The 27,283-nt window shown below is 33.7% G+C and overlaps 1 protein-coding gene across 1 annotated transcript in view; it reads right to left on the reverse strand.

Moving 5' to 3' along the window:
• The window catches only part of LOC118198020 (small conductance calcium-activated potassium channel protein 2-like), a 415,420-nt gene that overhangs the window by 377,911 nt on the left and 10,226 nt on the right, over positions 1-27,283 (reverse strand). The window contains exon 2 of the mRNA XM_035369612.2: positions 25,306-25,907. Within this exon, the coding sequence (XP_035225503.1) occupies positions 25,306-25,907 (602 nt within the window). The remainder of the gene's footprint in view (positions 1-25,305; positions 25,908-27,283) is intronic.

The following is a 27,283-nucleotide window of genomic DNA, read 5'->3' on the forward strand; positions in this document are numbered from 1 at the left end:
CTTAGGGAAGGAATGCCTCTGTGGATTACTTTCTAAGGTAAATTCGCTCATATTCTGCTTTCATTATAATATGAAACAAAAAAAAATTAACTTTTGTATTTATTATTCTGGTTAAGTTAGTTTAATTTAGTAAGGCTGAACTACTGGGGGACTATTTGTCTAGGCGAGAGGCTTCTCTAAGGGATATTAGCTTGTATTCACGTTACACATGGGATAAAACAGAAAACTAACCACTCAGTCAACACGATCTTCGGGTTCGAACTTAGGGCGAACTATTAGCATTCAGTGGTCTTAAACCACTCAGCTGTTTGGTGCAGCTATTTATTGTTATGATGACTTGTTTGGATCTTTCATTTGTCAAAACATGAATGTTTATAAAGGTCAGTTGGCAAAACTGGAACTATTACGTTTGCTGTATATTAGGCGCATAGACTGTCTCCGAAATGAGTTCTATAATAACAGATAATTAACTTAATTTTTTCTTCTTGCTGGCTTAACAAGGGACGGAGGTTAAATTAAGCTCTGAACAAAGAAATTGTATCTTGATGTACTAATAGAAATACGCAGTTAAACTGCAAAGACAGTTTCAAACAAATCTACCTGCGCTGTTTACCACCACTCAATGGAAATATGTTTAAAGCAGATGAAACTATTCGGGGTATCCACAGAAATGCTCTGAAAGACATGGACATGTACTAGCCCTACAAGACAAGAAATGCTGATAGAAATAGATATTCAGAACTGGAAAAATCTGCTAGACATTACGGATCATGTAATGAAATTTGAAAATAAAGCGTCCACCGCACGCTGATGCGCTGTTATCCAAAATGTTAGATTCCAAGTACAATCCATACTCAGGGTGAGGATATCCAGACTGAAGAGTGAAATTTTGAATGCAGGACTTGCCGAAAGGCGAAGAAAATTCACAAATTTCAAGAAGAATGTTTGGACCACGAAGTTACATTCAAAGAGCAGGCACTAACCAGGAATATTTATATAGTTGATCTATTCACTTTTGTATGTTCTTTCAAACTGTAAAGGAAACCATATTTTAAACCTTGACTTCACGATTATTCACGGTACATTTGCATTGTACATACCTCCTGTGGAATTCGAACACGGGTGCAACGATATAGCATTCAGCACCGTTAACCACCATACTGAGAACCAGCAGTTCATTTTAGTATTTATGAATTAATGATTCAGAGTTAATCTGAAACGGCGCTATATTAAAATGTGGTGACTCAGTTCTAGGAAAGAACACCTACCAATTTAGCTTGAATACATCATTATACCATATATAATTTAATACTTGCTTCGAAGGTAGTGATGATTAATTTGTACCTACTGAAATCACCACGTAGAAAACATCGTAAGCGAAACCGTCAGAGCAGTGAAAGCAATTCGAGAGGGAAAATGTCGCTTACTGGACATTATTAAGAGGGGAGATGGAGTGCGAAGGGCATTTCAAGAGGGGGTAGGGAGCGCCAAGCGTCGCAATTAAGCGGGAAAAAAAAAGAGAAAAATGACTATCGCTGTACAAAATATCGTTATAGAAAAGAAAACGCCGACAAAATTTCGCAATTTTCAAATACATCCAGGTTAAAAAACAAGACAACTGCGAAAACATATTTTTATTGACTTTTTAACATTTAGTTCGCCCCTACCAACAAAATCGCCGCTTTATCTTAGAACTTCCAAATAAATGATCAGTCACAATAGGATAATAATATTTTAAAGCTTTCTTTAAGCCACCGATTTGCATGATGATGTTTTGAAAGAGTCGTATTGCTGACGTTTCTTTCTTAACATGATGATTAGTGTTTTAACTCTGGAAGATTTTTCTTAATCCCATGATGTATTTATGTCGGGATGTCTTCTCACTGCCATGTTTTCACCGGGAAACGCAAAGAAGAAAGTTTTGTGTTTGGAAGATCATAGATTCGAAAAATGTCTACCTTGACCTTACTGGCCTGTCTTCGTTCTCGAAATAAAAAGGTATTTACAAATTCATGTTTTAAAATTTAAAATACAGTAATAATTGTGTTAATATATAAGAAATGAAATAACGTTAAATAAGCTAAAAATAATAACAATGATAATTCAGCTTTAGTTACTATAGGAGTTTCAATATTAAAAAGGTTCCACAAGCTCATTAAAGAAACAGAAAGAAGTACGCAGTGATGCAAAAATATGAAATTTAAAAAGTGAAGTAACTTATGTGTTGGTAAGTAAGCTTAAAATAGTTCACTAATAATTACCTCACCTTTAGAAATTTGAAACCATACTGAAAAAAGGTTGCTTGAAAAATACTGCTTGATTAACGTTACTTTATGACTTCTTCCTGCTAAGTGTTCATGAATAACTATGAAATTGAAAGTAATAAGGTATCTTTGTGAACTTTAAAGCACAAATAAGCATACTTTTTAATATTATTTAAGTCCAAAAGTAAGGGTTGGATTGGATTATGGCAAAACACTCAAAGGTAAGGGATACCTTCATGGAGAATTTTAGGAGGCGAAACTGGCCTTGTATTCAGGTTACACATAGAAAAAACCTATGCAGCCAGCCCCTTTACCAGGATTTGTATCCGGACTGAACTACCATGATCAGCGATTTTACCGGCTCTGCCGCTAGTGGACCTCTAAATCTCATAAGAATACATAGAACAAAATGTTAAAGTAAATTTCAGGATTTTTAAAGAGGTAAGTCTATAGTTCTGGGAGAACTCATGAATATTATACATTACTTGGAACTTCGAGGGGTGTAGCCATTGCCATACATAGCATAAATTCTGTTATTCAATATAATTAATGCCGGCGCTCTGCCATCTTCATACAATAAGGTATGCTTATGGGACCTAAGACTGTCCTTTCCCTGTAAATAAAATCTTGTATTTATTCATCTGTGAGGCTTCTCGACTTATTTACATAGCCCTGTATATATTGAAACAACTCACGCGAATTAATAAAAAATAGCATTTGCCTTTAACGATTTCAAAATATTTTGATAGACTTGATAAATCTATCGAAAACCTAAAATTCAGAATGTTCCTAGCATTATAAAAGTATTTACTCTCATTTACTAGAGCCATGAAAAATTCCTAAACATAATACATTTTGAAAAATGTGCTTACGGCAGCCACGTTTCTGCAATTAAAACGATGCTTGCGTTTACTCGCTCTTAAATATACAGTGTGAAGACTAATGCTTGCATCTACATTAAAAATCACGAATTTAAGATTGCTTGGTTGTCAGTGTTCAGAGAAAATTCTTCGCCTCGGTTTCTAAACAGAGTGGCAAATTACACAGCGTGACAAGAAGAAAGCAATTACAGTACTCTTGGTTGCCAAATAATTCATTTTAATTCCGCAAGAATTCATGGAAGACATTTGTTTAATAAAATTAGCTTCATCTCTAACACGCATTGCATTTCCTCGCTGGCTGACGTAGAGCTACTTTTTAAACTGCTTAGAAATCGACAAAGGACATTCATCTCATATCTAAGAGTGCAGCAGGTGTTATTGTTTTGACTTTAAAACTTAAAAAAAGAAAAACTGGTTGAACATCAGATAATTAACGAAAGTTGTGAATAATCTGTTCTTGTTCCAGCAAGTACTTTTCTTCATTTACAACGAATGATTTCAAAAATTAATATCCACAACTTACAGAAAAGTGATTATGCTTTTAATGGGAGAGATGAATAGAGAGAGACGAAAAATGAATAACGAAATTTGTACATCTTAATACTCTACAACTATACAAAAAAAAAAAAAAAAAAAAAAAAAAAAAAAAAAAAAAAAAATCAATGATTCTAGATATGTACTTTGCATAACAAAGTCTTTTAAAATAACTATGATTAAGAATTTTATGAAATAGCATCAACGCTGTACGCAAGAGATTTCTGCAAAAATAAAATCTAACATTTTTTTACGGTCCCTTAACCAGTTAACTGTGGCGCCCTCGTTTAAGTGTGCGCACCGTTTCGTGTCGCCAGAATCGAGCCATGACGAGAATATTCGTCAATCACAGAGAAGTTGCGCTGGTAAGATAAGATATTGCATGAAAATGATGGGTTTATTTTATAAAATTGAAAATTTTATTACTAATATTCACTTATTTGGTTAATATAAGCATATATTACATACATATTAAACTAAAAACGCAATAAATCAAATTAAATATTATACATACAAAAGAAAGAATTTAAATTCCTGCTGTGGAGTTATATTCAACTAAACGGGGTACTATACACAATGGGACTTTGCAAATCGAACACCAGTAATGCGATTCCTTTTTGATCTTACGTTTGTAGCAATGCAAACACCTTCGCAAAGGTTTTTTTTTTTTTTTTTGGATGTTTCGGGTATATAATCCGGAACATGATTTCCCGCCTAATTAGCTGATATTAGGTCTAAATGGCCGAGTTTGTGTCTATTTATTTCTTTCAAATGGATATGTCTCAAAAGTGTCTTCAATAAATTTGAGCAAAAAGTTGATACGCGATAATGATCCATTATTTTTTTATATAATATGAATGCATTCAGACACATAATGTCTAAGAAATGGAGAAGTATCTTTTTGTAGTACTTTTTGAGTCGTTTTCTCGCTGTGGAGTACGCTATGATAATTCCATCGCTCATATCCATTCCACCCATTTTTTTTTATTATAATCAATCACTAGCTCCGGTTTCTTTGTTATTATTTTTCTTTTCTCTCTTTCTATTACGTTGCTTTACACACCCGTTACACTGCTTTATACGCATGACGTGTATACTCGTCAATACACAAAATCGTGCAGCTTCTGCATGACAAGTATACTCGTCAATCACAGTTAACTGGTTAATGACTACAAAGTCTAATAGCCATTTCAAATAAATTCATTTGTTTCAGGATTCATGGACTGAATTTGCTGACTTTATAGGGTTCTTGGTAGTAGTACAAGCACCTTGGGCGCAGTTTCCCAATCTTTTATAAACGAAGAAGAATGATGACCAATTGCTATAAAAAAAACTGTTTATTACTCTCATACATATAATTACATACATAATTAACTTTCTAATTAGTAATTTATCTCGAAAATCAATCGGTAAAACCTGCTTATAAGCACACTTTTTTCCCTTCATTTCGGAAAAAAATCTTCTAGAAATTGTATTTAGATTACATTTATAGGTACTGTTCCCGTAAGCTGTTTGGCTTACTTGCTTACGGCAAATCACTCGAGGATTATCTGCATAGGAAGAGGGATGGAGGACTTTCTAAGGGAAACAGGCTTGTATCCATGTTACCAAAAAGAGGAAACCACGAAAACGTTCATGCAGCCAGCCTGTTTGCCTGGAACTGAATCCAGGTCGAAATACCATCGTTCAACAACTTTAGCGCTCCGTCGCTGATGGACCATTTCCTTTAGCGATTTAGCCGCCAAAATACTGCATTCTTGCAGCAATTTCTTTCGTTGTAGTTAAGTCCCACCTGCGCATATTTTAAAATGAAATTTTCGAGGGGGAGAATACCACAATTGGTCTACAAAAGCTGTTAGAAACTCAGAACACAATTTTAAAAAACGCACACAAAAATGGTGACATTGCTCGCTAAAACTTGAGCGCAATCATGTGCATGGTTGTAAGAGTTTGGAGCATAACATAACCTAACCCTCGTAAGCACCCTAACGAGAACCTAACCAAAATTTGCAAGCTTTCGACTCTTAACTAAGCAACTGGACTCTAAAGGTTGTTGATACGGTTTCACCGTTATTACCCTGAAGTTACCACTTTTCAATGACTGAAGTTTTAAATAAAACTAAAAGAATTTATTGGTAACTGCACAGCTTTCTTGGTGAGAAAACAAATTCAAACAGAAATTACAATTTAAGCTAAAAATCCGAAACAAAAACAAAACATCTAGATGGCAAAAACGTAAAGTTTCTAACCAAAAATATATGACAAGAATCCATGTACACAGAGATATGTTTTAACTTAAAAATAACATCAACGAATTGCACAATCTAGGCAGCGAAAGAATCTACGAACTACGCACACCTCGCTTTAATAAATTAACATAAGAACAATAAATTGCCAAGAATATCTTGTACACAGCGTTCTGTTTTAACTTTAAAAAACATCTACGAATTGCACAATCTAGGCATTACGCAATAATCAACAAAATAAACTAAACTAACTAAAATAAACTTCAAACAATTAAAAAAAACAATAACGACAGAAAATAATGCGAAAAAAACAATGAATATAATATTCTACAAAATAAGAACAAGAATAAAATAAAATGCACTTACCATGAATGAATGCTTTTTCGAACAGCAGAAATACCAATTTCATACCTCCTTTAACTTGCCGCCACGTAATCACTATCGTATTTATATGACAGCCAGACACACCATCCATAAAATTCATACTATGGTTCACAAATAAATGTTCAAAACCTTCTTTTTCTAAACTCTTGTAAGATTTCCAGCCATCCTAAAAATAGTTCTACAAGGCTCAATCCACTCTTTAATACACTGCATCACCGTTTCCTTACTTCTATCATGCACAGCCACTAAAAATAATCGCCCAGACCCACTTGCAACCACGCCTCTCATTGCAACATGGGCCATTTCAAAACACACACTACACGAAACAAAGAGCAAATAAACCACTCCAGGAAAAACGTTTTCAACGTCGAAAGTGTTGCCATACAACACGCAATCGCGCCAAAAACCAGCGTAAAACATATCGCCACATTTGGTGATCTTAGGGCGCATATAAGAGTAGAGCCTTCTATCCACTACACTTAATGTAATACCAACTAATTTCCATCTCCTAAAATCCGGTGAAATGAAACGAGAGGCGGAAAGGAAAGCTAACTTTAAATGAAATTGGTTAATTAACAGAAAACCTTTCAACTAAGATCACTCCTCCATTAAGTATTACCAATTTAAATTCAAGATTTTAAAGAGAGACAAAGCAATTAAAAGACAAAAGCTTTTGTTTGACGTTTAACAGTTCGGAATTTTGTGGGACAGCTTCTTTGAAAAATGGGTAACCGGTTACTTTGATATCTCCCTGAATTTTGCAGTGAAGCCTCAAACTTCCCTTGAAACTGAGTTCAGTATACTGCTCAAGAATAGTACTAAAAGAAAAACATTTCTATGCGCCACGAAAAGAACTGATTCTTAAGATTTTACATCCACAGAGAAAGATAATGAAATGTGTGTGCTTGCGGATTGGAGTGAAAAACTTGAAGAATATTACATAGACATATTGTGCATATTAATAAACAAGGGTGAAGGACCTTGAAAGGAGAGAAATTTTATAGAAAATTTTGTAGGAGAGAACAATAAGTGACCCAAAAGTTTGATTTTGGTCGCGGTAGATTAAAATACTTGAAGCTATAAATTCTACAATCTCCAGATATTTTCAGCAGTTAAGGATAGGAGAATCATTCTAAAATCGAAAACTTGTGAAAGAATAAAAATTCAAAACTGGTCTTTTCTCGAAGGAGTTTTCTTTTACAATATTTAACGTTATACTTTATTTGGTTTGGTTTATTTGATTATATTTGCAAATAATTCGAGGGCTATCTGCCTAAGGAAAAGAGTGCCTTCATGGAGGACTTTCTACGAGGAACTAGCTTGTATACACGTTATACAAGAGAAAAATCACTGAAACGCCCATGCATCCAGCCCGTTGACTGGGATTTGAGCCCCGGACCAAACTATCAGTGTTCAGCGACTTTGTCGCTTGACCGCTTGTGGGCCATGCTGGATTTCAGAGGTCTCCAAATGTTAGGTTTGAGATTTCCTTCCAAAAGGCTAATGAAAATGCAGATGTTTTTAAAATAACTATGAGCAGTTCTATGAAATCCCTTTTTGCTATTTGATTCCGAGGACTAAGGTAAAAAGGAGAGAATACTTTTTTCCTGGAAGTGTTTTCGCAATTTCCTGAAATCTAATTGTTTTATATAGATGCAAATCTTGGTACTACGTCAAACATTCTGAGAGGTAGGTGAGCTTGGGAGAAATGCCTTAAATTCCTGCCTGAAATTACATTTAAAAAATGCACAACCCATTAGAGATATTTACTGTTGCACTCCATGTTGATGATAACGTAGGGCTGATTATTTAAACACATTTTCATTCAAGATTGCATTTAATAACATTCAGAGTGCATTATGAATCACTTTCAGAAAGCAAATGAAATATTTGGACATAGTGTAATTACTAGATATGATTTAGACATGCTGAAATTTCTGGTCGGAATCGAAATATTTTGATATAAATGTTGCAGTTCAGATTCAGAGTAGAAACAAAACTTTCTAACAGCTAGCGAGGTTTTTCAACAAGCTGTTACTACAAACCTAATGCTAACAATTTTCTGGTAATTATGATGCACAAGCATTAGTAGCTTTGTGGATAGAAGAATGGATCGATAAGAGAATGAGAGCTATTTTAAGATGTGTTTCATTTTATTAATAGCTATTACATAACACGATAATTGATTTTGTCAACGTAAAGCAACGTATTTTTCAGAGTTACCTAATCCCTAATTTCAAAACTGGTAGTTTCAGGTGTGTTCTGAAAATACCAGTTTCGAGAATTACCATATTCATGAGAAGCCGGAATACATTACGTTACTTTCTGGCTGTTGGATTTCAAGCTTATCTGTGGGTAATAATATGAAATATTGTGCCGATTGCCTATAGACGGTTAGTTTTCAACAGTTACACGACTATGGTTTTTAACATGATGCATAATATATAGGGTGTATCAGTATACGTGAGTATATGTCAACGCTATACTCTGCATAACGAATGGATGCATGACGCGCGGTTCCTGCATCACGGTCCGGGTTGTAATTTCGAATACATTTTTGATGATGATTGTTGTCCCTTAATGTTGTTTATTCTTTGTTTTTTGTTGTACTCCGAATAATAAACATGGTTTTCTCACCCCGTTTATGTCCTCCCTTTCTTGACTTTTGACTACCGCGCCAGGAAAGCGTTTCCGACCATGCATTCTCATGTGATTTTCCATCGTCTAGGTGTACTGTATCTCTCCTGAAAGTTTGTCAACGCTGTACTGAAACACCCTGTGTAATTTATACGCTTTTGAAATCTGAATTTCGCTTTCTTTTCGATTTTCTCACAAGTAACTGGTTTTAAATTAGAACTTGCTAATATTTTGATGCTTTCCTTGCAACCGTTTAACTACACTTCGCAAGGAACCAACAGTTCACGAAGTAACTTTTCACAGGGCATGTAATTTAGCTTTCCATTAACTCCAATTAAACTTGGCTTTGGCTATCAAATTTTTATCTTCATTATAAGCTGAAACACCAATTCCTCACGCACATTTTTTTCATCTACCAGGGCAGGGTAAACAATTTACTAAAAGGCAACCATAGTTAAATATTCAGGGACTCAGTGCGTGTGTCCTTCCAGCTTTACATAAAAATAAATCGCCATTTGATTAAATAGCTCTCTAAAATTTAACACTACTGTGCTGTTTACCTGCTAGTATTTTGAACTGGGGTAATATGTATGGAAAATTATCTAATTATTTTTCCAGTTTTACGAAATTTTTATTTATTTCAATTATAGCTTTTGGTACAGATTTTTAAATTATGTTTTAAGTGGTAAAATAAATTATTTACTGTAAATGCATCTTTTCGTGTACTTCTGACTTTTTCGAATTTCTTGACCTGGAAAGCACAGAAATTGAAAATAATTACTCGGGAATTATTTATTTCTTAAAGTTACGATTTATTAACATTCAGATGAAATAATATGATATATTTTCTATTTTTACATATGTATATCTGTATGTTAGTAAGATTTAACGACTCAGAAATGACAAATTAAATCAATACTACTGCCGCTGGTATCTTATTTTTCAATACAAACGTGTGCATCGACACAAGCATCCTTATTTATGTGTATGCATATGTGGGTAATTCTTTGTTATAGCGGGCTCCAAGAATGAATCGCCAGTCAACAGGGATATCCCGCCACAATCTGGCTGCGTGTTCTTATACCTCGCCTTGTAATCGTGTATTAGCACCGTGTTACAGTTTTGTTCTCGCCGCGTGTTCTTACATTATGCATTTTTTGATGAGGTTTCCGAATTCGCATTGATTATTTAAAAATATACTCATTGTTTTTATTTTTTTTTTGTGAATGAGACGTTAGTATTCGTTAATTTAAAATGTATGGAAGTAGGTGCCACTTTTTATTTCAAGAAAGACGTCTTTTATGAGTATGCGAGTCTACAAGTATACGAAAATGGCCACAACAGGAAACTTTATGTTACCATTTGGAGGTGCAATGTTAAAAATTGGGAGAAAAAAAAAAAAAAAAAAAAAGCCTACGTGTTGGAAATTGGTTCAGTGGTTCCAGAATATCGTTCGTCACTGCTATTGAAAACAGAGAATGTAGATGGCGCTGCTTTGCAGTAGAATACATCCTAATGTAGGAACGAAAAGGGGGACCGCGTATCGGTTTATGAGGCAGTATGATTCCCAGAAGGTTGGTCCACCTTATAATAGGACAGCTGTATATATGTATATATAACAAGATATTATAAATGATAAAGAAAGGTCTAATGGCTTTGTGTTTCTGTTCGCGCCGCTTTTGTCTAAATGCTGTTTTTACAACTGCTATTAGATTTAGGTATTCTTGGGCAGTTAGTTGGCTTCCATCAAATGGTGTAACACAAACAGCTTTATATGTGCGAAAGTGCTGCAGTTAACTGGAACAATTACATGCGATAAAATCAAATTTATCAATAAAGATAAGGATTCTTAGGCCATGACATGTGAGTATTTTATTGTTATTATTATGTATTGGGTTGTTTATTCTTATTTCGCGCTTCAAGAGCTTGACGAAATTACAGGTGAGATCTTGGTGCAAATCAAAAATCGTCACATATGGTTGGGGGCCGCTATAACAAAAAAGTAGCCATGTGTGTATATATTATATGGAACTTGAAATTATTTAGTAACCAAATAACATCCGAGTTGTAAACGATTTCTATGTCAATTTTAACTTTCCTTTAATGATTTTTTTCACTCAAATAACTATAGGTATATGTTACGTAAAAGGAAACCTCCACAAAACTTTTGAAATTGGTAGAATTCGCAAGGAAGGTCTGCCACCCTTGCACTTCAGATCGGTTTAGGAAAACAAGTTAAGTATGCACATTTAGAAAGAATGATGCCAATTAAAATTAGCTGATAAATACCTATAGATACCTTGACATTTCAGCAGCTAATTTTTATATCATTATTTTTAGAGGGAAAAAAATCATACTTTTTTTTTAAATACTGACAATTCAAGGTTAGCGTACATTCCTTATCGGTGCAAACTTTTCTTTAAACCTGGGTAAGATGAAACTTATTCAAAAGTTAGATAATAAAGATATGACCTGAAATATTTGTTTTTAGACTTCAGATTAGGACTGGACAGAATTATTTAGATTGCAGCAAAACACACGAGGACTATCTGCTTAAGAGGAGGGAGACCTTCATAGAGGGCTAGAAACCTGGCTCGCATTCACGTTACACATTCGGGAAAACCACAAAATCTCCCATGCAGTCAATCCTTTCGAAACAGAGTCGAAACAGAGCTTGAAACAGAGTCGAACCATCAGTAACGTTTCTGCTCGGACTTTGATGGTTAAGATTGCAGGCCAGACAGCTGAATATTCTTGTGTTCTGAGTGAATGTTACATTTGAATTAGACTATATAATGTCCACATTCTTCGTTTCTTTTCCAGAGGATAATGTGGAAGTTTTGAATTTACGCAAGATAACTTTATATCCACATCAGATTTATTAAATTATGCTTTTAGCTTCCTCAACGAAAAAGAAATTATTTGAACTGGTACAAGAGTGAATTTTCAATTAAACTTTTGATGTAGTTAGTGGCATTCGCTAACATTTAATTGTAATAGTGTAGAACTGGTCGATAAGATGCATAACGTATAACATCAATCTGTAGAGAGATTAGGATTTTTGGAAGTCGGAGAGATGAAAAATATGCAACCGCCTTCGCCGGGAATCGAACCACGGACCTCTGGAATACCGGCCCAGCGTGCTACCGTTACACCACGAAGGCACGCTAGGGAAGTAGGAGAAATACCTTATATACTCCCCTTCTTAAAGGGCGACTAAGGTTTTAGGGGACCTAGTTGTAAAATCCTGGGTACGGAGAATCATCATCCACGACCCTTTTAGTTCGGGCGCCAATTGTAGAGTTATTAGGTTAATTGGAAGCAGAAAAAATGAAAAATATGCAACCGCCTTCGCCAGGAATCGAACCACGGACCTCTGGAATACCGGCCCAGCGTGCTACCGTTACACCACGAAGGCACGCTAGGGAAGTGGGAGAAATACCTTATAAATCAACCGATTTCAGAAACGAAAATTGTTAGAAGAATATTTTGCATATATAACTCTCACTTAGAATAGCCTAAAATTATACCATAAGATTCCAAAAGAATGCCTCGATGAAAAAATGCGTAAAATTTAATTTTGCGCACAAACGTTTCTCCCTGAAAACTGCGTCAATCACTCTAATCAATACCATACAGAGAAATGTATATAAACCGTCTAAAAAAACTTACTAACCACATCAGCGAGAACTACATGAAGAAATAAGAACCGAATTCGATTGCATTGCGAATCTTTGATAATCCGAAAGATTCATTTATCTGAGGTTCATTCGAAAATTTATCTATTGGACATGTAATGGATTCGTCGATTTGTCGTTGCTTCTTTTGCGAAGAATAAGAAAAAGAATAACGTTGGAACTACAAATCATCTAGACATTTAACAGAAGTGGTGTAAAGTATACGACGTAGTGCAGCACATGTGAAAAATGTGAATGTGGCTCAGGTACATTTAAGTAAATAATCAAGAGACGTGCATAGAGAATTACATTCCTCTTGGTTAAAACATAGACTAGCACATTTAGTAACACAGTTTCTGCTCACGTATGTTTTCTGCGAAAAATGAGATGAGAGTGCGTTAAAATTCATTCGATCTCTAAAAGAAAAATCGTTTTTCCCTGATGTAATAGTTTAAACAATTTGATAGATACACTGGAAAGTAAACGAAAGTAATCTTGTCGGAAATAAGGAAACGAAAATTTTCTTGGTTGGCTACACAGTAACATTTAAAAAGCAAATTACTCTAAAATACGTGTGTAAGTAAACATGGAGTAATTTCTTGTCATCCAACAAAAATTGTGGCTTGTACGTCCAAGCTGGGGCTCGTGTGTTGAGTGCTTAGAATTAGTTTCATTTCCGTTTGACCCAAAATACTAAGTTTTCATTCAAACAGTGTTTTATTTTTTAAAATCGGATGTAATCTTTTCAGTTTTCATACATACGTGATCTTTCACATAAGTACACGCAACAAAACATTAAAAAAAACCAATTATCTGAAAATAACTTTTTAAAACATATCAAACAAAATATAAAAAACTTTTATGAACGAACATATATTTGAATATAATTTGTGGAGAAGCAGAATTAAGACTGTTGACCACCTTTATATATTTCGAAAAAGGAACCTAGACAATAATAAGTAAAACATTAACATCGGAGAAAAGTATTAACTCAGATTAGTAATATCGATTTACGAATTATTAAAATAAGATTTTAAGAAATTTTCTGACGGATTTCAGTTAAAACACTAGCGGGCTGAAGCCCGCTTTTCATTTTTCGTGTGTTCCCACGTTTAATTGCGCCTATATAGCCAGCCCGTTCCACGGGATTCGAAAGTTGGACCGAACTACCAGTTTTCAGCAGTTTTGCGCGGGCTGTGCCCGCTTTATTCATGTACTCTTCCAGAAGATACTCCATACACGATAGACATGCGTAAAATCACGAAAACACACTTGTAGCCTGCCTGCTCGCCGGGACTCGTAAGTTGGACCTAAATACCAGTGTTCAGCTTTTTTGCGTGGGCTGCGCCCGCTTTTTCACGTGTGCATCCAGAAGACACTGCATACACGATATGCATGCGGAAAATCACGAAAGCATCCATGCAGCCATTTATGGTGCACATATAAATGATACAGAATGATAGAAATTGATACTAATTATCACCGCATTGAGAATTAAATTAACGTCAACCAGTACTAATTAGATAGTAATTAACAAAACAAATATAAGCTTAATGAATGATACAATTTGGCATACTCATCAAATGACACTAATTGCTTAATTGATAATACAAAATCATACTAATTGATGCATTTAAATAGCATAAGTATCTAATAACAGTCAACACTATGCTAGTAATAACGCAATAATTATCTGCTACTTTTAAATTTATTCTTCTTCTAAAATGTCGCGTGTAAGCAAGCTGTGGATTGAAGGATATAATTCTGCCCTTTCCGAAGAAGAAAATTTCTACTCCCATTATTCAAAACGTTATGAAATATATGGTATTACATTTTTTAAGTGCACAATAAGTAACATTATTAATCGGAAAGGGGAAAACCGGCAATCATTACTTCTACATGGAAAGAAGATTCCTAACGAATACCCTAAAAAGGTATATAATAATAAAGATAAATCATTGGTAACAAGAGAAAAATCTGCCGACGCAGAAATCAATTGCAAAGTCTTTAAATACATCTGTAGTAACAATGAAAACAATAATGATCCAGGATTTACAACTTGAAAGAGCTGAAACGAAATGTTCGCCAAATTTTGCTGAGGCATGTGCCTCAACTTTTTTTGTTATTGTAGAACCTTGTTTGAAAACTATTTAGCACGAGAGAAATGAAAATACATTGCAACCTTTGATGAACAATGGGTTTAACTAAATGACTGCAACAACAAAAAATGTATTTATTATTGAAAATGAAGAGAAAAAAAAGTGTACAAACCTGGTTCTATCGAAAGTTTCAGCAAGGGATTTTCTTATTGTCGCGGGAGTTTCTTACAATGTGAAATTAAAAGTAAGAAGAGTAGGAAAAAAAGTGCTAAAAACATCTCAACGAATTATCAAGAGGAAGTTTTATGTCTGATATTTAGAGACGAAATTCCATTTCTTTACCCTAATGACTCTCAAAGAGTGAAACTTCATCAACGCAAAGCAACAAGTGATACTTGTAAAGCACCACTGCATTCTTTGAAAAAATGAAGACTGATACAGGCATTTTATATATACTTCTTAACGTATTCCTCCGAAGTCCCCTGACGTTTTACGTATGGAGTATTGTGCCTTTGGTCTCCTGAAAAGAGCTCTTTCTAAACGCAAACTCACCCGGCTGATAGATTCTGGAAAGTAGTGGAAAAGGAATGGAAATCAATAACCCTGGAAATTTTATGGAAACATCTCTATCATGGAAAACACGATACAAACTCACAGTCCAGGAAAAAGGCTATCAGATCGAACATTTAAAACATCAGATCGAACATTATCCTTTAAAAATTATTAACCCGAAAATAGTTCTAACACCTTCTTTATATGTATTTTATGACACTGCTTTTGTAAAACACCGAGACTTCAAAACCTACTAGAGTCAGTTTGATAATGAAAATTAATGTTACGAAATTTCTACTCAGATAATTATTTTAGTGCAAATTATATGTGAAATTGTTGTATTTTCTATATAATATAACATAAAAAATCTAGAGAAGCGAAGCTTGCCGGAAAAATAAGAACAGAGAGGCAAGTCTATTTCAACATTAAGTAAATGGGCTATCACATAAATTTGGCGAGATATCGCCAAGTTGTCAAATGTTTTGGCGACATTTTTGTCCAGTCCCTATATAACTGTAATAAATATTGTAAATGAATAAATAATTTAATATTGTAATTGAATCAATACCGTGTTGAAATGTGTGCTGCCTGCCATTCTCAGTTTATTTTTCTCGGTTTTCAATTTCTGTTCAAAATACTTAAACAGACAGTTTTATCTATAGCCCTACGTAATCCGCAGGATTCCAACACCCTGCCCTGTCTTTCAATCTCACTCTAAAATAGATATTTTGCCCTTTTTAACAAATGGAACTGAATTCTTTCTTCCGTCTTTTGTATTCGCCTTTCTCTAAGGTATTTTGTGTTCAGTAAAGAGTCTCAGTTATTAAATTTATTTTCATCACACCACATTCCACTTGCCTAGAAACTGGAGTTCTGTTTTTTGTGTCTTCGGCCAAATCCTACATTTTTTTTTTTTTTTCACCCTACGTACGTGAGACTTCTTTCTAGCAACTTGGCCATTTAATGAGTTTAAACGGAATACTCTACAGTTTCTTTTATCGAATTCACTTTTCTCTGTTAAACATTCTGCATCTGTATGGAATTTTCAAACGCTTACCTTGACATTCCTTTGATGCTCTTGACGATCGTTAAGTAATATTTTTCTTTCTCTACTATTAGCTGAATAGCTATACTATTAGCGCATATAACGTTATGTTGAAAGTTCCTAATACCATATTAACCGACATTATGAGAGTTCTGTCCATTTTAGCAATATCTAGTTAGGTTTTAACAGCATTTGCCAATTTAGCAAAAACATTTTGAAGAGTTATATCTAAACCCCTTCTACGACTTATAGATAAATAACCTAAAATTTAATACTGCAGAATCTAATGAATAAGATTTTTGCATCAACCAGAAGTAGAATATTTTACATTTCGCTTATGTTTAACAATTTGATTTATTGGATTACAGGAAAGCACACGAGGGATAACAGCCTAACGGAAAAGATGCCTTCCTAGAGGGCTTTCTAAGGGAAACTGGTTCATATCAACGTTACTCACAGGGAAAACCACAAAATCGCTCAAGCAGCCAACCTCTTTGCCTGAAATCAAACCCGAGTCGAACTTACTAGAATTCAGCGACTTTACCAGTCGGCTGCCTAGTGGGCCTTCTCTATTGTTTAATATTTGCTGATGAAAGAATACTGCTTTTGTGCGAAAGATTTTTGTGCCATTTGTTTTATACATTTATATTATCACAACTTCTTTTTTGTTAAAGCAAAATTCAAGGTTTATTTTTAAACATTTATTTTGACCGAGAAGATACAGCTGTATAACAAATAAGAATTTATTTTAAAAAATTTTCTCTTTCTAGACATATCGACCATATTATGGTCAGTAGATATTCGTATATAAATAGTTATTCACTACTATTCGTCGGAAAAGTGCTATCCAATACTACAAATATATATACATTAATCAAATATTTATACATTATTTACAGTACATATATATGTAATGCTGGACTTTCGACGGGAGATAAAAACAGTTCACGTTCTACTCATGGTCGAAAATACTGCTGCGTAGATGATTGGAAATTGCGTCATAGTGGAATGATCCGTTGGAATTTTAGAAGAAGCACTACCAGCTTGATATTTAAACATCATTTATTTTTGGATAACGAATTTCTTACCACATATCTTCAGAACTGATTGAAGAATAGGGGCGTTAAACGCACCCCATAAATTTAGATATGCAATTACATTTTTAATAATGGGGAATAGCTAGCAGAGGCTGAGTGACACACTGTCAGCAGGCAGGTGAAAGGGCGAAAGTACGCAGTTTGTAGCTATTTACTATTATTATTCATTACGAATACCTTCAACATTTTATTCAACATTTATTATTTATTTCTGATTAGCAGAAATAGTTACCGTGAATTATTTGACAGAACGTGTTACCCCAAACAGTTCCGATAAAGTAGAATCTACACTAATGTAACAAATTCAAATTTTCAAACGATTCCTGATCTGACAGAACTTTATTTGTTTCACTAATCTTGGCCGATTCGCTAAGAAACGTCTCCCAATCGCTAAGCCTTAGGAAGTCATCCCAAAGGGGATTCTGACACGGCATCTTCTGACCAGCAGATGGAAGCCAAAAACATTCAATCACAGCAGAGCTCGTTACGTTTTCTCACTAATGGACTAAGTAACTTTTGCAATATATAAAAGATTTCTCTCTAACGGACTAAGACGCGACGTGCCTTCTCCTAGTTAGGAACCAACGTCGAAGCAGATATATTTTACTTAACTTTCATTTTAGTCTTTTTATTTTCGGACAGTACGATTTTCCTTTGAAATAATGAATTTTTAGCTTGACCAAAAGACGTAAAAAACTTATTTTCCCAAAGATCAAATAGTTAAAGGGTCCGATTTTAGCACAGAAAAAAACGCGAAAACGTTATTTTTATTTGGGGGGGGGGGAGTTGCAGAATTAAATATATTTCTATTTTTAACTATAAAAGTTCTTTACTGGAGGCAATGTTTTAGTTGAAAACTTGTAAATATATATGCTTAATCTACAAATCTGCCGCGAACGGGCTGGCTGCATGGGTGTTTTCGTGGTTTTCCCCATGTGTAACGTGTATACGAGCCAGTTTACCTTAAAAAGTCCTCCACGAAGGCATCCCTCCCTTAAGGCAGATAGCCCTCGAATGCTTTGCCGTAATCTAATAAACCAAACCAAACCAAACCTACAAATCTGCTCAGTTCGTTTGTTAAACATTTGAAAACACTGCTATAAAAATCCTTTTAGATCAGTGATTCTTAAATTGTTTATATACAGCTTGCTACCCGTTAGCAGTGTCTGCCTTTTTATTACCATGAAAATAATTCATCAGCCAAGTTTCCAAAGATATGTTCTGTAGCATTTTTAGTCTGTTAAGGAAGCACATTTATATTAAAAATTGCTCAGGCTTGTTTAAATATCCTATTTTTATTGCTTTACATTATCCTTCGCTGAAAATTGTTACGATTTGTTCATGAAATACTAATAAATATATAATTTCATTCTAAAATGTCTGTAGAAATAATTTATGCATTTTCGCCAATAATTTCCTTAAAAAATAAAGAATAAAATGTAAAATGAAATGTAAACTCTTTTAATCAGAAATTTTACAGTAATGTAAGTTGTTGCTTTTAACAATAATCTGGAGTTTAGGGTCTCTGAAGTCTCAAAAGAGATAGCACAATGAAAATACCTTTGGAAAGAAATTATTTACCTCCTAACTTTAAAATTAAGGAAAAAAAAGATACATTTTTTTAGCGCGAGCAGCAGGCCTAACTCATGACTGCACACGAACCATATTCAGAAAACCATTTTTCTAACCTTCGTTTCCAACACACATGAACCGCCATGAATTCATTTTAGCCTTTTTAATATGTATATTAATCAAATTCATTACTTTTTTGAATTTTTTAAATAAACAGTGCGATCTATATCGAAGAGAAAACTTGGCAGTCGAGGCGGATTACATTCCATTTTTATTTAAATTGACATTTGTAGCCACAATTTACTTGGCACTCTAACCGTGCCTATTCAAGAACATTTACATTTTTGATACTGTTGCGATAGGAAGAGACTACAGCGAAATTACAGGAGCAGAGGCAAGGTAAGTGCGCAATTATCTAGTATGAAAGCTCACCAAGACAAGGTTTTGGTTACAAAAGTTTCAGTTCTCAAAATTTTGAGGTCGAGTTCCGAATCAACTACGTCATGAACTTTATGCAAGCCATGTGATATAGACTGATTTAGAAAATGCGCAGTACAGAAACGTTACTACTATTTTTAGAATATAGAGAGAAATTACCCAAATTAAAAATGAGGAATAGGAATTAAAAGGCTATTAAGAAATTAAATTACGAAGCTGATTTATATATTTTTATTATCTTACACATATAATATATATCTATAGACTACATTCTGCTTATTCTGTTCAGCAATAATGGAAAGCTATCATACAAATAAAATTAACGTTGAATGAAAAATTAAGTTTCCTTGGGGAAGTAAAGAAATCACAAGAATAATAGCAAACCCATCTTATTATCAAAACAAAGCATTGCAAAATCTGGATTTACACAGGATTACTTGGTACTGAAAATTCATTTGTACACACATTTAGAGCATTAAATGGAACTTGGAGTTAATTAAACTTGGATTCGTATGATTTCAGAGCTGAAAGCAGAACGTAAGCCATACGTTGTGTCACGCAGCTATTTATTTAAAATGGTCCTCAAATTTTAGGCGACTTTCCAAGCAATGATTCAGCTGCCCGAGTTTCAACAGAATACTAAAATAATGGGAAATATCTGTGATGTATTTAAGGTAAGTAAACGGTAAAAATTAATCCGTTTTATATCCAAACCCCAAAGGTTTTATTTTCTTGTTTAATTTGGGATGCATTTTAGGCGTTATTCGCAAAATACAAATAATCTGCTTTCTTAAACCTACTCTAACTGGTGAATCAACTAAAGTACTGAGTTGCTACTGCTATTTTACTTTTAACGTTTTTAAAGATTTAGTGAAATATGATCAGAAGGAAATTTCAAAAAAGCTGGGAATTTTAGCAGTAAAAGCCTTCTTAAATATTTTAGAGTCTGCGACCTTTTAAACATAACATCTTGGACGCATATTCTAAAACACTTTTTTTAAATTAGTACAGCTATTTCGTTAAGAAAACAATTAGTTTGAAAGTTTCAAAATTATTAGAAGAAAAAGTATAAGATAAACCTCAGTCTTTTATTTTGCATACTATTATTATTTGGTTTTTTTTACCCGACAGTTTCAGTCAGCAAGAAACTTTATGTTTTTTCCCCTTGTTACTAGGAAGGGTATCAGCTTACATCGCTTGAAACTTTAATTACCTTATCCAAGAAAGAAGACACACATCAGTGACGCGGGAAGCCCTTAATCTTAACTGTTTACTCGTCAATATTCCCATCTGGGGTGCACGTAAAAATTTTTTTAATTAATTATTTTTTACATTTTTTATAATAATTCATTTATTTTAATTACATCTGAAACTTAACTTTTAAAACAACTTGTCTCACTTTAAAAGGTTGCCACTTATAATTTAAATTTAGCCCTTTGGGGATAGTTCTTTGCTTTAAATTTGTGGATTCAAACGTTAAAGAAATTAAACTAAAAATCTTAGCGATATCTAGCGATTAGGTACATGAATATGCAGTATACATTAATTTATCGCTAAAAATTATGTACAAGCTATATATGTATGTTTTTCGAAATAAAAGACGTAAAATGTTTCCGTACTTCCGGTAGTTACATGAGGTGTTCAATTTAAAAGTGGACCATTCCTTTAAGCATGCATCATACATACAAAATTTCTCTGCTGTTTCCAAGGTATATTTCATAAAGGAGTTCTCTTTTCAACTGAACATCTTTATTTTAATAAGTAGTTAGCTGTTAGTAATGGAATAGGAAAAAATTTTTAATTTTTTAATCATAACTGAATTCCGCGGGTAAGCGGTTACAAGATTAAACCTTTTAGAAAGAATTTCAGATACTTTAAATTTAGTTTGAAAATAACAGCCGTAATTTAATCCTAAGAAGGGTTAAAAATTTTAGAAAATTTATTGAAGAGGAAATCGATCCTAATTTTTTAATTAGTTTTAGAAAAAGGTACTATTCCGTTTTGAGGACCGTAATAAAATTGCAGCGAAAATGTATGCGCAAAAGCGCCAAATCTAGCAAACGCGCCCATTTAACAGCGCACCAAATCTAGCGTACGCGCTGATTTCAGATTGCGTAAGTTTATATAGTTCTATCTTTCTTAAGACGCCATTGAAATACTAGTTTAATTTTTAAATCCTTGTTTGATTTTAAATCCTTTTTTGATATCCTATGGATTTAACAATTTGGGAATTGCCCATGACGAAAAGTCTGCAATAGAATTTTGTGTAAAGTGCAGAATCACCCACTGCTTGACGCATTTTTGAGAATTGCACATACTCGGTATCCATGTACATATCGAACTATTTTCACTTAAAAAAACTCCCAGAATTTCACAAAAATGACACTGCGCACACGCTTGACTTTATCTATGTACACATCGACCTATTTTCAGTTATAAAGTAAAAGAAAATTGACAAAAAAATTCAATTGTTTTTACCCTTGTAAAAAGCGGCAAACAAATAAGTGGGTGATTCTGCACTTTACCGAGAATTTTTTCAAAGAAAAGGCATCATTCATTATAGAAAATTATGTTTGAACAACCAACGAGATGAAATTATGCTTTAGCGATAACTCGGTAGCAAAATAGCGATGCAGGCATCCATTCAGTTATATTTAGCAATTTTTATATTATAATAATGATCTGAAATAGTTATTTATTCTTATGCTTCCATTCAGTCATGTTTAGCCTTTTTTTTATATAAATTATAATAATAAAAGAGTATTATATGAAATTAATTTTTCATCTAAATTAAAACATCAATCTTAAATAGTTATTTTCTATTATACTTCCTTTCTTGCGTTAGGGTTGCCGCAATTATTTTTGGCAGCAGTGGCATCAACAATAGCTTAATGATATTTTACGGCCCTCAAAACCGAATAGTACCTAGAAAGGTAATAGTTACCTACTTGTTTGAAGGATAAATACATAAATAACAGTGCTATAAAAAGAGAGGATGATGTTCGTTTAAAATTTTACTTAGCTGTATACTTTTAAGATACACCCAGCTTTGCTTGCACAGCATAACTAAATTACAACTTTCAGAGAATGTTTCAGTTGGAGGGGAAAAGATCTATTGATTCCTCATGATGTTTTGTACATAGATTAACAAAATTTTCTCTTCGTATTTCTAAATAAGAAGATTCTTATTTTACTATATCTACATATTGAAATAAGGAAAAATTATAAATCCTTATTTTATTAACCTCTTTTTACTTATCCTTAGCTTAGCTTTATTTCGTTTCATTTGCTTAGACATGCATCCTAAGGAACTATTTACAGCTTATTGTTTTATTCTGATATCTCAACTTTTCCTCTTATATAAAGGTTATGTACTAGATAATGTGAACGGAATTTAATGATAGTAGTTTAAGTAAAAGACAATAGCGCATGGTAGTTTAAAAGACCGTCTCGTGTATTGTGGGGGGGGGGAATAAACAGTTTTACAGAGCTATAAATCTTAATTTGCAAATGATGATTAATAAACTACATTGATGCATGTTTTTACGTAACATCTGTATAATCACGGTTCCAGTGTCTCAGATGAACGGTCGAAATGTGTTTATGCAAATAATCCAGTCATTCAAATGTAAATAGTCAAGCTATGAAATAGTTCAGCTACTGTAAATCAAGCGAGGGCTATCAATCTAAGATAAATATGCCTTCGTGGAGGACTTTCTGTTGAAAACTGGCTGTATTGACGTTACTTATAGACAAAACCAAAATCGAAATACTATTGCTCACTTATCTTCTTAACTTGATCACTGGCGGTCTATGATCAAAATAAAGGGACATAACAGAGTATCGATATTCTAAAGCTTACTACTGAGTCAGAAACTTGTTATACAAGCAAAACTCAAAAATTAATTTGGAATTTTACTGCTCTGACAGAAATATATACAATAACATGCAAGAAAACTGTTATGTCGCATGTAGGAAAAAATACAACAGAGATTTCAACGTAAAACTTCAGTAATAAGAAATAATGAGACATTATATTAAGTTTTTTGTACATCTAATAGGCTATTAAATAGGATGTTAGATCTTCAAGGTCAGTTAACTTCATTTCACTGATTCCTGTGTATATGGAAACTGTGAAATAAAGAAATAAATTTTATTAATTAAATTCTATAGAATTTAAAGGCCAATTTTCATTCTTGCTTTCAGCATAAACTTAATTTTGTTTATTTTGGCTTTGCATGGCAGTTTTATCCATTTTAATCACTTCTGACTGAAATGAATAGAGGTAAAAAAAAACAGAATAATTATATAAAATTAATACCTGAATTTTTATAAATCAAATTTAGATTTTTTTTTCAAAGCACTGAATAACATATAATAAACTCATTCAATTCAATATTAGGCAATTTTAAGGCCTTTGAAATTATTAAAAATACGTAAATACATCAATGAAATGGTCTAAAATTAAAAATCTCTAGCCTCTATGATTCACTTCAGTTTAATTTAAATCAGATAAAAAATAATAACATTGGCCCAAGCACTAGAAAGTTTATCAAAGTTGGGAAAATACTCAAAAACATCAAATTGAAACATAATACTTTTGTTTCAACGACTACACATATTAGTTGCTCATGACTTTGATGATCTAAGAACCAAAGAATTTAATATATTTTAAAACATGAGATCACATCAGCGATCAAATTAAATTAACTAAAAATGTCGTGATTCGATTTTACAGCCCGTTGTAATTCATCCAAAAAAAGAAAAACTGTTGAAATATTATTGCCTAAGTCTCTTTCAAATGTACATTTAGGCAACCTGGATGTCAACACTCACATATTTAAAAGTTTAAGCTAAAACTTTTCAGCCCACAGATTAAAAATTGAAGTTTCAGAATTCTAACTGCAGTAGTCATTTAGTTTCCTAATGTAAAATATTCCGATTTGTAACTCCGTCTTTATTGCTAACACTTAGTCATGAGTAAGCTTCATTCATAATCAAGATATTTCGCTAACGATAATGCATAATTTTTATAGTTAACAGATTTTCGTATCAAGAAAAAAAAGGCTAAACTCCTGTAAAGAAAGACAAGGATACGATGTAGCCTGAGAATATCAATAAATATTACATACGATTTACCAGGTTTAAGCATTAATGAAACACCAATGTCACGTATATCATTAGAACAAGAAATGTCGATATATATATAATATACGATTTATTTGCACTGTGGAAAAAATAAAGCAATATTTACAAAATGAAATTTAACATATATCAAAGACAATATAAAAAGTGTAAATCTGGTAAATTTGATGCATACTAAAAATATTCAGTAACTCTTTACATATCTCAGGTCATTGATACTGAATAAGGTGACTTTATTTCCAACGCAGTTGATTTTTAAATTCGAAACTTAAATAATTTAGTAAGTAGTTCTTATAAAAATGTTTAAAGAATTTTAATCTTTAAAATATAAGTAATAAACAAAGTTTAAATTCTTTTAAAGCACCGCAGCAACATTTGAGTTTGTACACCATGAAGACAATATCTTTGAACGATGACATTTAAGCTTCTTGGTTATAAATCAAATGTGTCAACAGCATATCTGGTGAGGAACTAATTCCCCGATTACAATTTCAGAATTCCCTCACTCATGGGCAAATTTTGAAAATATTACTTCAAGACTCCCGATTCGTACAAAATAATATATATATATAGAGAGATAACATTTTTTAAAAGTCTTAGCGGAATACTTTCTTTCCAGTTTTAGAATAGCGAAACGTATGTGAAGAAAAAGTCAAAGTGTAAAAAAAAAGAATGAAAATATACGCCGATGCGTATAAAATCATTTATCAGAAAGGAAGGGCAAGTAAGCTCACCTTATTGTAAACTAGAGCTGCAGAGAGTTCATTTTCTACAATCATCATAATGATGCCGAACATGGCCATGACGAGGGCATAGTCGGAGATCCTCTTCCGCTTCTCGAAGAGGGCTTTCCGCCGGCCAAGGCGGTAGCCGACGCTGGGCTTGTGAAATCCCGACAAGGGTTGTTTCTTCTTCGCGTCCTCAGACAGGGGCTGTTCCGGCGTTACGCCGACCAGGGCTATGGCCGCCGTTTCGCTGTCCGTCGAGTTTTGGCCTTTCATAGAGCATGCATGCTCGATGGACATGATCGAGGAGTAACTGGTGGGCTTGCGGAGCTGCTTGAACTGGCGAATAGCGCCATTGACCCGCATGGAATCGGCAGCTATCTCGGCAAACTCGTTGCTCTGTGGCGGCGGGTCCCTGTACAGCTGGCGCAGGGACGCAGCCACGCTCTCCCGCGAGACGGTCTTCGTCAGAAACGAGTGTTCGAGACGGGAGCTGAGGCCGAGCCTCGCGTGAGGCGGCCACAGGTGACTTCTGCCACCGCCCACCGACGCTCGGCCGCCGCTGGTGAAGCCCCCTACCGGCGGTTGCCTCAGAAGTCTTCTCTCGGGCTCTGAAAAAAAAGAAAAGAAAACATAAACACAACATTCAGTCTCTCGCCCAACCAAAGATTCCTCACAGAGATTGCAACCTAGCAAGATTTTAGTGTGTAACACAGAAAGACAGCTCTCTTTCTATACACTCCTCTGTCACAGAAGCAGTCGAAAACGGGTCCACTAATACTTTCGGAAATAGTAAGCGATATTAACATTTTATTAGGTTCGTATGATATTTATTGTTTATCAAGTTAAAGAATATCTCTCCCCGACAAAATTAAACTTTCTAAACATTTTTATATACTTAATTTAACATAATTTAAATAATTCTGAATTCGAATTAACATAGATCTAGAAAGTTTGCTTGAACCTAAAACTAAGCTTATTTTTATAGCAAAATAAATTAATTAATATTGAACTCGTATTCTGAAGTATACATAAACAAGAGGGAAACTGTAAAAGAAAACAAGCGTACAATTTAAATTCTGTGGTTCGTAATACATACGGCGGTATTAGAAAAGTCATAAGTAGTTTCATAGTTTTTTATAAGTAAATGCTTATAATTACAATAATTTACAGATAAGATCTGTAATAGCTTCGTTCTGAGTTCTTTTTTAATTGGATAAAGTAACGATTTTTATTTATTCATAGCAATAATAATATTAAAATTTACAGCCAAACAAAATAACACTTTACTCTTGATATTCATAAACAGGAGAATCATGTGATTGAATGCTATGAGATCAGACACTTATATGGATATCAGAAACTAAACATTCTGTGGAATACAACTTTTTACCTTTCGCTATTAATGCTGATTGCAAAAAAAATTTCTCAACTTCATCTATAACTGACAATCAAGATACTAAAACTGTTTCTCTTGTAGAAAGAAACACGCCCCAAGTAGTTTCCTTTACAAGGATATATGCGCCAGCTTGTCATTGCTCGAGAAAACATACTTTCGTCGTCATCTTGTTAGACTGCAGTAAATATTTTTAAGTATAAGAAATATGTGTCTTAAGTTTGTTATGTCGACAAACAAAGAATGAAATAGAATGAGGCACTTAGAAGCATTTTATTCTCAATATTTACTTTGAAACGATTAACATTGATATACGAGATACTTTTAATTTAATAATGGCCGAAACGTAACGTTAAATTAAAAGAAATTAAAGCTAACTGATAACTTCTGGGGTGGGAAATTGACTTGACTGAATATTTAACTTAACAGTTATTACGCAGAGTTATTAAGTTTTTGACGAGATATAGCCTTTAACAATTATAACTGTCAGAACAAAACAAAATTTATTCAGTTTCTCTTACAATCTGTTACTTTAAAATATACAATTCAAAATTGTGGCGATCCTCTCTTCGTTTAAGATCTCAACGAGCG

The sequence above is a fragment of the Stegodyphus dumicola genome, chromosome X2, assembly GCF_044657685.1.
Source record: "Stegodyphus dumicola isolate Sdum_Otavi_A_Nest chromosome X2, ASM4465768v1".
NCBI lineage: Eukaryota > Metazoa > Arthropoda > Arachnida > Araneae > Eresidae > Stegodyphus > Stegodyphus dumicola.